The following is a 14,323-nucleotide window of genomic DNA, read 5'->3' on the forward strand; positions in this document are numbered from 1 at the left end:
TTGCTCTTGCCTTCTACAACTACGCCAATCATTATTTGTGCACACTAGAGCCGAACCAAATATTTCTTCACCACCAATATGCAGATCTATAAGATCTTGAACCTTAGCGTTTTTGCATGCGAACGCACTCTAAATCCAAAACAGGGTCAAAACACGCTCGGAAGTCTTAGTCCAAAGGACTGTAAAGAACTATGAGATACACAATATCCAAAATAAATCACCTCATGGGAGATCGTTTGACGATGGCTCCCGGGAATACTGAGGTTGCTTCCTAGGCTGCTCCTGCTTGTTGCTCCAAGCTCCTCAGACACAACCGAGCTCTGATACCAAGTAAAGAGAGAGAGAAGGAGAGAGCTTAAGCTCTTGCAAGCACACTCACACACAAAGATGGAGGCTAAGGATTGTTCTTCTTTTCCTTCACTAACTCAAGATAAAAGGTCTACAAAACATAAGGGAAAAACAGAATAGAGAACTAGTACAACAATCTAGTGTAAATCTCTTGTGAGTGAGGTGGTTGGATAAGTGCTCCATCACTTTGGTAGGTAGACCAACTCGGTGTAGTACATCTATAGTATCAATGACGAAGATATGCATATCCACCAAGGCGCGCCGGTGATAATGACTGTCGGTGATAGTCATCAAGGAGTCGTAAATGTTGAGCTTGACATCTCAACAATAAGGTGATTGCCCTACTTCATGATTTCCCTTAATCTGATATTACCTTTATCAATGGAGGCAAACATTTCAGCCTGACAATAGATCTTGAAAGTGGGCAATGGTGAGGATCCTCAGTGTGTTAGTGCTCATCCCCTTACATTTCATTTGAGGTTCCTACATGATTGTATAGGGAGTGCATTTCAAATGCATAAAAGAAGCTTAAATTTTCAATCGGAGACTCTAATTTGGTCTTTGCATCTAGCTCTCTATGCCTATATTCTGGTATGTTACAATTTTCTCTCACCTTGCTTCCTTGCCACTCCCAACAATTGCTACCTTGATATCTCACCAACACCCTTGTCAATGCCTCCAAACTTAGCGCAAGTTTGAAGAATACATGTATAGTTCACTTCTTTTGGGAAGTTAATCTTGTTCTCCATTTATGGAAAATAGGCAAAAAAATTGTTGGCCTTTCCATTTTCATAAAGCATCGAGGACACAATGCTCAACACCACTCGACACTGTGTCAAAATTTAGGGCGCTCTGCGTCTGACATGCAAGAGTGTATGAATGATACAATTGGTGAGGCACCGACATTTTCCCAGTGGTGAAATCTATAAATACAAGAGAATGATCTCTCCACGTATGACATGCTTGAGTGGAAGAAGGATGCAACAAGTTTAACAACCACATTTGGCCAATGGTCAAAGCTATCAATATAGGAGCAATGTAGGAGGAGTGTATGAATGTAGCAAAGCTAAGAAGAAAATGATACAACATGCTTATGTACATTTTGCACATATTACTATTACGTGGATACATTAAGTTGAGGATTATTAATGTTATTCAGACACATTCGACTAAGGCATAATGTGCTATCCTTCCATTTTCAAGAGGGGAGGAAGAAGTTTTTAGAGAAACATAGAGAGAGAGTGAGGCATAAATGTATTTCATCTAGATACTCACTCTTGTCTAGATGAAGGCACTTACTGTTACACAAATACATTTAATTGACATCCTCCTCTTTTGAAGAGGATAGGAAGAAATTGATGCAACATGCCAATTGTAATGTTCTAGAGAGAGAGAGAGAGAGAGAGAGAGAGAGAGAGCACCTACCTGCATCGTATTGGATTTGCGACTAACATCACTGAAAAGATAAACACATCACGCAACCACTTTTTGAGCTTGTGTGCAATCAATCTTTCCTTTTGTTGGGTACCCTACTTCCACTAGATATTGTGTAGCTTGTGGTTTTTCCTTGAAACCAGTTTGAGGTTTGGGGAATCAAGGATTATGAGAGAGAGAGAGAGAGAGAGAGAGAGAGAGAGAGAGAGAGAGAGAAAAGAAGAAGAAGAAGAAGAATAGGATTTTAACATCGTAGGAAACTATCCCAAGAGACCTCAAAGATCTATCGGAGGAGAGTTCAACTCAAGACTTGTTATTGAAGAGGGAAAGAGAGAGAGTCCTTTGCAAACCATTTGCTCCATCTAACATTCCATGCGATTCCATGCTGGTGGAGAGGTGTCCAGGCATAAGAAAAGGGTTCTTCTTACATCATGCAAGTAGGAGTGCAACACCTCCTATTTTTGAAGAAAATGAAAAACGTCCGCCGTGCATATTATTGGCCTGTGAAAGGCCATAGGGTTCATTGTGCAAGGTTGTTGTAACAACAAGGCCGTTGGGTTCTTTGACCGGATGAGGGCCACATGGCAAGGGTCTTTGTAAAATAACTTTTTTGTCCATTCAACTGTTTCCTTACATCACCTTTTCATGGACATTATGCAAGTTTATTGTTTCCGTATAGTGATTGGATCTACCTTTTCGTACAAACATTTATAAATTCTCTTGTCATTCATTTCTTGTCATTCATTTTACAGCATTACTATGGCTTAACTTTCCATTCCTAATTCTTTTAGAATGCCCATGTGAAGTTCCATTATGTTTCTTACAAATCACATATAATTTCTTCTAATACTTAGCAAATATAAGCCTTGCTATGGTATTTAATTGGTATTCTTTAGAGGTCTAACAAGAATTCCAAATACAAAATCTTGAACTTTTCAAGAGAAAAACTAGGCTAAGGGAGGCTCTTATTTATAGAGTCATGACCTATTAGCTTAAACACCTCCAATAAAGTAAGTGTCTCTAATTGTCTCTTCATGTATGAATGTATCTAAACCATCTTTCCTTAATTCACTTAGGCTATTTAAGAATTACTTGGGATAATAATTAGTGATATTTATGAAAAATATAAATACTTTTTTTACATTGCAAAACTGCACACTAAAAACTCTTGTTTAACACACAATATAAGCTATTAAGATAAGCATGACTTCAAAAAGTTACATCGATCAATAAATCATAGCAAACTCCACAAGAAAAATCTTACTAAAGCATTTATATTCTCATTTCCATGCTCAGATAGTCACAATTAAATTAATGTTTTGATAAGTTTTACTGAACCAAATCTGATGCATAAGTGTGTATACAATTTATGTGAAATTGAATCACTTTAAATCATACTTTTTAACTGAAATTACCACATTGATTTTTGTATTTCTAAAAGAAGCATAAGACGAGAGTTGAGTTAGGCATACTTTCAATGTTTTCAGCGATGATTGAGACTTACCTTAAATGTTATTTAAATTTTATAATATTAAATGGATCTTTTTATTTGACTTTTCATTTCGCATCCTCACATGGCTTGACTTCTCTCGCATTCTATTTTTTAGAATGCTAAAGTGAAGCTTCACTTTACATAATTCTAGTAAATTCTATACATACATACATACGTACATATACACACACGCACATGTATATTTATGTACTTATGTTTATTAAACCTACCTTTTTATATGAAGGCATTAAAAAAGAAGTCCTTAAATAACAAGACTTTAAGTAGAGCGTTTATAGCATAATTCATCTTTGAAGACAATGGTGGGGATCAAATCGATCAGTAAACCGTTTTGAAACCGATAGTTTGTAATTGTGTGTGTATCTGAATAATACAATTTTATATTAAAACAATACAACTGCAACATTGATTAAGATCTACTTTCGACAAATCTTTCCTCCTCCCTTACCTTCAATAGGTTATCGTGAGTCCTCACCTTATTTATGTTGATCCACGTGGACATTTTTTTTCCCGTGTAAAAATCAAGGCCTAGTGCAAATGGATCTCTGCCTCTTGCCGGACGGAGGCCCTTAGAGCGTCTTTGGCTGCTGCAAACGCAGCCGGCCGCCTGGTGCGAAGCGCGGACTTACGCCTTTTAAGACAAGCGCGGAGCTTCCGAGAGAAGTATGGATTAGCTTTCTGCATACGATTTCTGCTTTTATAAGCAGAAGAAGAAGAGAAGATGGGAGGCCACCTGCACCATTTCAAGCATTCACATGGAGTCTTCCGAGTTGAAGAGCGTTCTTACAGACGCAACAAAGCGACTCTCCTCCCCCTTTTGCTGTGGCGGGGCCTTACAACCCCTTCAACCCATTCGACTTGCCTTCAAGGTGGTGTGTGTGTGTGTGAGAGAGAGAGAGAGAGAGAGTGAGAGTTTTGAGACATCGTGTTTTTCAGGACAAAGCTGGTGGTGTTGGAACAGAAATGTGCTATTTGGAGCTGCCGACCCAGGATGATGGCATTGTTGGAAAGCTTGTTGCTGCCTGCACAGAAGCTTCTTTTGGTAAAGGTACAGATGCCTCGATCGGTTTCTTTGATAATCCTGAAGGCATATGAGTTGCCAGATTTTCTTGGTTACCTCTGGTTTGTGCTGATGAAAGTTGTTTGAAATCATCATTGTGCAAATCGTAGGCACGGAAACAGTGTACGATCCAACATATCGTAGATCGCTGAAGCTAGAACCTAAATATTTCTTGACAAGCTTTGAGCTTCACAGCTCTCAAATTCTAGAAGACATCAAGCGAGTCCTTGCGCCGAACACCGACTCCATCACTGCTCAACTATACAAGCTCAATGTATACAGGCAGGGGGATTTCTTTAAGCCCCATGTTGACACCCCGCGGCTCAATGCATTTGCTTCCTTGGTACTCTCACTTCCCATGGCCTTCACCGGTGGGGAGCTTGTTGTTGAACATAAGGGACATGCTCATTGTTTTGATTGGAGCCATAGTAACGTAGATGGAATCACGATGCTCCATTGGGCCGCCTTTTACTCTGATTGTAAACATGAGGTGAAAGAGCTTACTTCTGGATGCCGAATTGTTCTTACCTACAATTTATATCTAAACGAAGGCAAAACCGTTGGAGATGACAATGAAACGCGGATGAGGAGTTGGGTCGATAAGTCGGAACTTTACAATGTGTTTTGTAGGGCTAAGGAAAGCTATAAAGGAGATGGAGTAACTGTGGGCTTTCCTTGCTCTCATTTGTATCCAATCCTTCTACATTGCAAGAACAGACGGAGGCGCCTGGCTGAGCAGTTGCACATGCTCAAGGGTGAAGATTTACTCCTGTATGCTGCAGCCCAAAGTGCGGGGTTGAAGCCGCGCTTGTGCAGAATCTGGCAACCTGGTGATGTTGTTGATGAAGAGGTCTACTTTATTGACACAGATTTTGATGGAATTCCTACCCCTAACCATGGATGGTATTTCGAAGAAGATGACGGCCTTAGCGCGCTTAGCTTTTTAGGTGACAAATCTAGCGATATCGAATGGTGCACTCTGACTGATGTCGAAAACTTCGATTGGCAGGTGGGGACATGCATAAGCATGCGCACGCACGCGTGTGTAGAGCTTGCGAGAGTCTTGTCACTATGCTGGGATGTGTATGCATGGCATCTTTATGTGTGTGTGTGTGTGTGTGAGAGAGAGAGAGAGAGAGAGAGAGAGAGAGAGAGAGAGAGAGAGAAGAAGAAGAAGAGTATTTTAATGTCGTGGGAAACTATTTCAAAAACTATTTCAAGAGACCTTAAAGATCTATCCGACGATGAGAGTTGAACGAGAGAGAGAGAGAGAGAGAGAGAGAGAGAGAGAGAGAGAGGTATGTTTGGTTCAATAGGTGGGTGGAGCATGTGGTTCCTATGGGAATGAAGCATCGACGGAGGCACTCTATTGCATTATTGCGATTTTGATCGATTTCAGAGAAGAAAGGGGTAAAAAGAGAAAGGCAGACAAATAGGACGAAGGAGATGCAGAGTCATGATTTAAATTTTGATCATAAGTACAGTCTAGTTGTATTTTGAGTGCCATGGAATTAGGGCCACTCAATCTCTTGCTTATCGCATACCGTAGCATCAAACAGCCTCTTCTTAACATTGTCAAATCTTGCCATTCTGCTGGAGCTCTTCAACACTCTCTACTATTAGTTTTGAACAGAAGTATTGCCTTGAGTGAGTGAGTTGCACATGACAAAATTACCTTATGACAGATAAATGGTTTGGTGGCAAAATATCATTTGGAAATATTTGTCTTATCAACATACCAGCTACGATGGCTTCGTCTGTCCCCCTTTTAATCAAATTGCGTGGGTTTTATGCATTGTTCTGAGTATCAAACCGTTGCTAACCCTCTTGGAAGTTCCGAGCATGATATCTTACCATAATTGCAGGTTGCTGTTTATAAAGGTTGTTCTCAAAAGTATTGTAGATTGGTTATCCCATTTCACTCTAACCAAAGCCACCCTCACAACTTATATAACCAAATGCACTGATTGTTCACTGCAAATTGTGCTATGGAACCATCCCCCTCTAGCTCTACTAAAAAGAGATGATCCACCCTTGCCTCCGCCAAGCACTTCTTATTTTCTTGGCAAAATGGAAGATTTTACTGAGATCTCAAAGCCGCTGCCACACTAGAATGTGGTAAAGCGACATTATAAGTGCAGAAAGAAAAGTAGTTCTAGGTGTACCTGTGTGTGTTCTCTGGGTATCCAGAAAAATGGACAAAAGTGTTGAAAAATAAACCTGCTGGATGTACATACATGTGTACATGGAAAGAGGGAGATGGAGCATTAACTCTAATGGATGTAGGAGCCGCTCTAGAACCTACCTCTGCCACCCCTCAGTAGCTTTGTATAAAAGTCTGCCCTACAATCAATCTTTGGATGAAATGCCTCCTCTAAAACATGGGCGATGAGGCCAGCTCCACTCTACCAAGTTGCCAACAATTGGGCTCTACCCTTTATCCATCTAGATGGATGAAAATTCAGAACCTTGGTATTTCGAAGGTCCATACCTCTTTGCATTATACTTTAGGTTTTTGCATTGATTGTTCTCTGTGTGAGCAATTAAACCCCTCCTTGCACTTCAGAATTGAGCCCATCAAAACCCCCAATTCTTTTGCAAACTGTGTGTGCAAATACCCCTTGCTCATAGCTCTCCAATCATTTGAGCTTCCTTAGCTCTCGGCCAAACTGCTGCAGACGGGATAAATTACAGAGACTCAAATTTGGGGGTTTGGTTTATGTGGGTAGATCCTATTCTTGGTGGTTCATGAAACTGTCCTTATTTTACATGGTAAGACATCAATTCAAGCTCAAAACCGCCCTATAGTCTGGTCGGGTTTGATAGAGGATATTCCCATGCTCCCTTGGTGGTTCGTGGAAACTCTCATTGTTTTAGGAGGAGCGCATGGGCAGACACCAATTCCAGCTTCAAACCACCCAATAATCTGGTCTGGTTCGACAGCAGATACTCCCATGCTCGTTTTCACCTCGCCTTGCATCCGGATGGCCTAAACACTATCTAACACGGGGTATTGTATGAAGTATAAGCGGTGGGATCTAGGGTGCTAAAGTGCAACACATTTTCTTCGAAGCTCGGACGCCGTCCGATTTGTCCTTGTTTACCTTTTTGGTCTTCGTTTACTTTTTCCCCAGTCCAAGTTCCTTGTATCAGAGAGTGGCGCTGCCATCGAGGAGGTCTTGAGTTCGAGTTTCCTTGGGGGGGGGGGATGGGTCAATGTGCTGACTTTTTTCTCCTTTGTTCGTCCTCCTCGAGATCCTCGTAGCGAGTCTGCAACTGTTGGTCCCACTGCCCTGGGGTCTTCATGGCCTTGTGTTAGATAGTCGTCAGGTTTGGATGTCGAGCTCCATCAACTCATTTCATAGCGATGTCCGCTTCGCTCCCAAGCCCTTGTCAAAAATTCTTGAAGGTAAAATGCACCGACTTCTAGCAACCTGTTCCGACAACAACTTGAGACTTAAGGGTCTTTCACTTGGGCACATTCTACATCAACAACAAGAGTCCCCAAGCTTTAAAACCCTACCTCAAAGGAGTTTTTTGAGCATAAATCTTTTTTTCGAGCCTCTTTTGAAGAGGTGCTTCACAATAGTGAAGAGAGGCTTCACAAAGCTTTGATTTTTCGTAAATTGCATGCAAAAATAAGTGCACGGAGATTAGACAGGGCCCTATACTAAAGGCATAAGACCTTTTCCACACCACACATTGGGATACACCACGAGGAAGGAAGCACTCACTGTTTTTTATAACCAAGGTTTCCATACCGAGAAAATCAAAACAAAGAGGTATTTAATGAAGAAGCAATTATGGTCTATTGTCAAGCCATTGGAAGAGGGAGAGAGGATCGAGACTAAGCGGTCTCAAGCACAATTCATGGCACGAGATGAGCAAACATTATAAATTCTTTACACAACATTAGGGGACGATACTTAGACGAGTGTACTACTTCCTATGATGTATGGATCACACTAGAGACACACTTTTGAATCCATAGCCAAACATTCCAAAATTCCTCTCAAAATGCAGCTTTATGGTCTCACCATGGAACCAACAGAAGACCTTCATTCTCTTTTCAACAGAATGAAGATCACATGCACCCAATTAGCATACAAAAAGTGTTAGGTGAAAATGAAGACCCAGTAGCCATTCTATTAAATGTCGTACACCAGATGCAGACTACAATCAAATTGTCATTGTACTTAAAGAAAAGGATTTTGTAACTAGCCTAAAGGATGTCATCAACTTGCTCCAAAAGCACTAGAAGAAGATCCGAAACACAAGGACCTCAGGACGAGCTTTTGTTTCTATATCATCAAGAAACCCAACAAAGAAGAGATGCAAGCACGACAATTGCACCAACTACACATTTAACAAATATTACAAAATTAAGCTTGTGTGCATTGTGGTAAAAATAACCATGGGTCTAATCTATGTTTGTACAAAGATAAGGCAAAGTCAACGTAACTAAAGAATCAAGTGATGAAGACAATGGAACAATATGCTTCGTAGATGTACTCTAAAACACTTACTTTGTTTTTGTCCTATATTCTAGTTGCTTCCTACTCTCTAGGGAAGGAATTTTTGCCCTACACACTTGTTGCCTACCATTCTCACGGGAAGGGATTTTCCGCCTACACCCTACTGTCACCATTCTCTAGAGGAGGCATTCATTCGTATACCAATCTAGATGGGAGACTAAGACTCCACTAGAAGGACTTTTAACCTTTGATGTGAGGTTTTGTGCTTAAGCCCACACCATGGAGCTCTCCTTTTATCACTACTAGACTTACCTACCACTTCTAATTGATGCTTGCATTGAGTCCCCATTATACACACACCCACTCATATACCCATGCCAAGAAGAGATTTGGGACGATTTCCACTCATTCCATCATTCACAGTGTTATCCAAAGCTCCCTACAGAAGCCTATAAAATGGATCACTATGTACTTCCTTTGCTAGTTCAATAGTCAATCCATCTTGTGTACATTCTCTTTATGCATTGAGTCTCTTAATTGTTGGTTTCAAGCCCTTTTTTCATTGGTTTCCTAAATCCGTGGAAACTGCTCTTGTAGCATGCAATTACACACCTCCAGTTTTTGTGGAATTTGCATGGTAAAGTGTATGGCTAGTTTTTATGAAGGTTTTTAATAAAGAATTTTCTAATTGTGTTGACTATCTCTCTCTGCTCTGCATCTCATTATCTTCTGCACTTGCTCTCTCCCAACTCCATGGCATACACTTGGCAACACCCACCATAGTTGTGCTCCTTCTCGGGGATTCACCATGGAAAACTTACCGCACCACGTAAGTGCAGGGGAGGGTTTTTTTTACAGGCTACATAAGCGTATAAGTTATGGGCAGGTCCCCCAATAATTTATCTCCCAAGCTTAAAATTAAAAGGGGGGGGGGGGGGGGGGTATCATATTTATTTGGGGGAAGGGGAACCTCTGACCTGGGTTGATTACTTGTAGCGATTGGTCACCGATGTGCACTAGAACTCAAATGAATTTAGGGGAATTATTTTATCAGGTCACACATCAAATTTTACATCAAGACGGTCATAGATAATGATTGATTTGGAGTAGGTCAAGGGTTGATTTACACAAGCTTTGGATGGATTAGAATTGGACGAGTAGCCAGAGTGCACGCTAATCGGGCACATAGTTTGAAAGTCAAACTAAGACACATTGAGGGTACATCTAGTTATCAACAAAAGTGGTTCCTTAGTACATTGCCAGTCACTATGCTAAACACTCTTTCACTAGTTTTACTCAGTTCGATCATGTGAGACCTAAATTTTATATGTAAGATAGAAGTATGATAGTTTTCTTCATTGATTGTCGTATGAGCATAGAAAGGGGAGTCATATTTCCTAATATGAGTCGTATATAGGGGTTTTATCAAAGTTTTTTTCTTGTAGGTGGCGTCCCGTTTTGTACATAGAGTGAATCCCCTGGGTGCTCCTTACAAGTGGTATCAGAGCAATCCATGTTCGAGCTGCCATAATCTCAAAGGCCCACGCGAGAAAGGTTTCCTGTGAAGAGGAAGAAGAATAACTCGATCTACATAGAACCATACAAGATCAACATCAAAACAGTTTTCCATGGCTTGAGATCAACTTTTTGACACTCAAGGATCTTCCAATTCAGCCTCTATTGGCTGCTCTGAAGAAAAACGACATCAGTGTTGTTTCCTGTCGTTTGAGTTACAAAATTTGACATTTTTTTTAAAATTTCACACTATTTAAAAACTGTCTACCTTATTTGAGCCCTATTCAAGAGGGTATTCACACGTATTAGCTCTCTACAACAAGTTTGCCTACTTAGCCGTCAACAATTCGACATCAAATTTCCTTATTTCCAAATATTCTGCATCAATATTATTTTCAAGATTTGAATTTAGTTTTTTTAAAACTTCAACAATAGTCATAGCAAAATTATATCGAACATGGCATCGAAAGTTGGTAAATTGACAGATCTGGTTCATGCTTGGCAATAAAAGTAAAGGATTATCTAATGCATAAAAATCTCTGAAGTGTTGTAAAATCTCTTTCAACAGATGAAGCAGACACAACGGCTGCAATTACTAGAACCTTATCTGTCGAGAAACAAAGGAAGGACAAGCAAGCATTGCGTATTATTTTAACTTCTCTCAAAGATAATTTATTCATTATTTGGATAATATCATTTCTTGTAGTGCTGCCTAGATAGAACTAGAGACTCTTTTTGGTGTGAAAGTCAAATGTTCAATGGTGAGTCTTAAAATGCAATTATGTTCTCTTGCTATGCATGCTGATGAAAACATAGTTGCATTAGCTGCTAATAGATTGAAGAGCCTAAGAATTCATCTAGTGTATGTTGAAGCCACAGTGCCAGATCAAGATCTTATGGGCGTAAGCCTTGATAACGTGTCACTGAAAATGTTATTCGGGACAATTCTAGGTAGTAGTGCTTGTTAACATATGTTAAAAAACCAAGATAATTTCCATTTTCAAATTAAAATGTCCATAACCAATTATTATCTGTTCAAATGAGGCCTCCTTTTTTGTTAATGGAGTCGTGGGATCGTGGACTTGCTCAGTTCCTGCTCTCACTCTCTCTCTCTCTCTCTCTCTCTCTCTCTCTCTCTCTCTCTCTCTCTCTCTCTCTCTCTCTCTCTCTGGCCCTGACCTGCCCTCCTATTTGTTTTTTTCCTTCTCCTCCTATCTCCATAGGTTTATGGAGAACCAGACAATAATATTTCCACTAGCTCAAATGTTGGATATGTAGACAACGTGTTCAATGTTGGTCAGTAAATTGCCCGTGTTAACTTATGATGCATGCATATATGACATTAAGTGATTTCAAGTAATTAAAGTTTATGTTTGTTTGCACTCCTCAAGAGAAACTTGCAAAAAGGAGCCATTACAGGTGATGAATCACAACTCCCACTATCCATCTCTTTTTGTGATCAGTAAATACGAGAGAGAAAGAAAGAGGAAACAAAGGAAGCAAAAAAGGATGCAGGGTGAGCGAGGACATCGTGCCCTCAATGATGAGGACAAAAAGGAAATCTCCTCCAAGATTGTGATAGCTTTCAAGAGGAGGACTGGAGGTTTTGAGATAGAAGTAAAACAGGAAATTTGGAATCTAGTTGCTGAACATCCTGTTTTTTAGGCAATCCAGGAACATTCCTCAGTGGAGGAGGCTACTGTACAGAGCTCAATTTTCTCCAATGTCAGCAACACATTGGCTACTTTCAAGCAGCCAGGTTCTAATGAGGAGTTGTTTTTGAAAAATGCAGTGTTGTAGATGATGTTAACTCAAACGAGCAAAAATCTCAAGGGTCCTTAAAGTCGGCCATCGCTCCTTGCACAAAACTAAATCACAGATGAAGCATGTTATCAATGGTGGATTGTTTTATTGGCTGCATGTCACAAGAAACACTGTCATAGCCCTATCATAGACGAAATCAAGGAATTGATCCACGCATTTTGGAGAGAGGATACTCAAGTATCCACCAACAAGAAGGATGTTTTTCGAAAGAGAATGGGGAGGAAAAGATACATAACACACCCTCTGCACCTCTTGGATGAGCGTCAGGTGATCAATCCCATTGATATGCCATAACTTAGGTATTTTGTGCATTGCATCTCTAGTATATAATAACTTCTATTGTCTTGATAAGTATCATACTATTCTATAGTCTAATAATGGTATCCCCATTGTGCATGCTGTCAGCATACTGTGTGAGTAGGTCAGCACACAGTCTATGCTAGTTAGTACATACCTAGTATTCTTGTTAGCATACTAGTTAGCACAATGAGGATGCTTGTTAACACACTGTGTATGATAGAACTTTACCATGTCAAGTATGACACATAGCATACTCACCATGCTAATTTAACATACCTAGTTAGTACACATGCTATTTATTTTAACATACCTCATATGATGCTAGTTGCCACTGATTATGCTAGTTAGCATACCTAGTATGCTAGTTTCCACTGATTATGCTAGTTAGCATACCTAGTATGCTAATAAACACATTGTGTTTGCTACTTAGCATTTCTAGTTACTAACTAGAAATTAACACATAATGTATGTTGCTTAGCATACTTACCATGCTAGTTAACATACCTAGTTAGCACACATGCTATTCAGTTTATCATGCTAGCTAGCACTGAGTATGCTATTTAGCATACATAGTATGCTAGCTAGCACACCTAGTACGCTAGTTAGCATACCTAGTATGCTAACTAAACACAATGTGTCTGCTAGTTAGAAATTCTAATATGCTAGCTAGCAATTAACACAATGTGTATGCTACTTAGCATACTCACCATGCTAAATAGCATACCTAGTTAACACACATGCTCTTCAATTTTGCATACCTCATATGCTAGTTGGCATTGAGTATGCTAGTTAGAATACATAGTATGCTAGTTAGCAATACCTAGTATGCTAGTAAACACAATGTGTCTACATTTCTAATATGCTAACTAGCAATCAACACAATGTGTATGGTACTTAGAATACTCACCATGCTAATTAACATACCTAGTTAGCAAACATGATATTCGTTTTAGAATACATCATATGCTCGTTGGCAGTGAGTATGCTAGTTAGCTTACCTAGTATGTTAGTATACACAATGTGTTTGCTAGTTAGCATTTCTTAAATGCTAACTAGAAATCAACACAATGTGTATGCTACTTAGCATACTCACCATGCTAATTAACATACCTAGTTAGCACACATTGCTATTCAATCTAGCATACCTCATATGCAAGTCGGCTCTGAGTATGCTAGTTAACATACCTAGTATGCTAGTAAGCACAATGTGTCTGCTAGTTAGCATTTCTTCTATGCTAGGAGTGGGGATTGAGGCTAACACCCTCCATGCTAGTTAGCATATCTAATATACTAATTAGCATACTAGTATTCTTGCTAACAAACTGTATGCTAGTGAGCATACCCAGTATGCTAATTAGCTTACCCAGTTTTCTCATTAGCATACACATTTTATATGCTAGTGATCACTCAAAGATGCTCACTAGCATGCTGGGTGTGCTTGTTGACATACCTGGTATTCTAGTTAGCATTCTCGGTATACTAGTCAGAGTATTTTATATGCTAATTAGCGTACCTGGTATGCTAGTTAGCATAGTTTGTATGCCAGTAACTTTGCTTGTTAACACACTGTTAGCATATTGAGTGTGTTGGTTAACACACTGATTTGTTTTGAAGAGCATGCTGAATGTCCTAGTTGGCATTCTATATATCGCAGAAGTTAGCATTTTGGGAGCATAAGTTGATCATTTATGGATATTGCAGGTTTAATTATTTTAGAGGTTCAAAGAGAAGCCTCCAAATCGCAAGATTGGCATGAGAATGTTTGAGATGTTGAAGCCATTCTTTTGTAGGTGGTTGAAGGCTAGATACACATGCTGTTGTGAATACCATGTGCAAATGTCCTTTTTAAAGGACACA

At 39.7% G+C, this 14,323-nt stretch overlaps 1 protein-coding gene across 1 annotated transcript; it reads left to right on the forward strand.

Moving 5' to 3' along the window:
* Positions 1 to 3,869: 3,869 nt before the first annotated feature.
* LOC147452646 (uncharacterized) lies at positions 3,870 to 6,082 on the forward strand. The gene is made up of 4 exons (XM_086518988.1): positions 3,870 to 4,161; positions 4,229 to 4,340; positions 4,463 to 5,361; positions 5,669 to 6,082. The coding sequence occupies exons 1-4, from the start codon at positions 4,048 to 4,050 to the stop codon at positions 5,786 to 5,788; spliced, it is 1,245 nt and encodes a 414-aa protein (XP_086375114.1). The 5' UTR covers positions 3,870 to 4,047; the 3' UTR covers positions 5,789 to 6,082.
* The last annotated feature ends 8,241 nt before the right edge of the window (positions 6,083 to 14,323 follow it).

This window comes from Adiantum capillus-veneris, chromosome 8 (assembly GCF_014529385.1).
Source record: "Adiantum capillus-veneris isolate H3 chromosome 8, ASM1452938v2, whole genome shotgun sequence".
NCBI lineage: Eukaryota > Viridiplantae > Streptophyta > Polypodiopsida > Polypodiales > Pteridaceae > Adiantum > Adiantum capillus-veneris.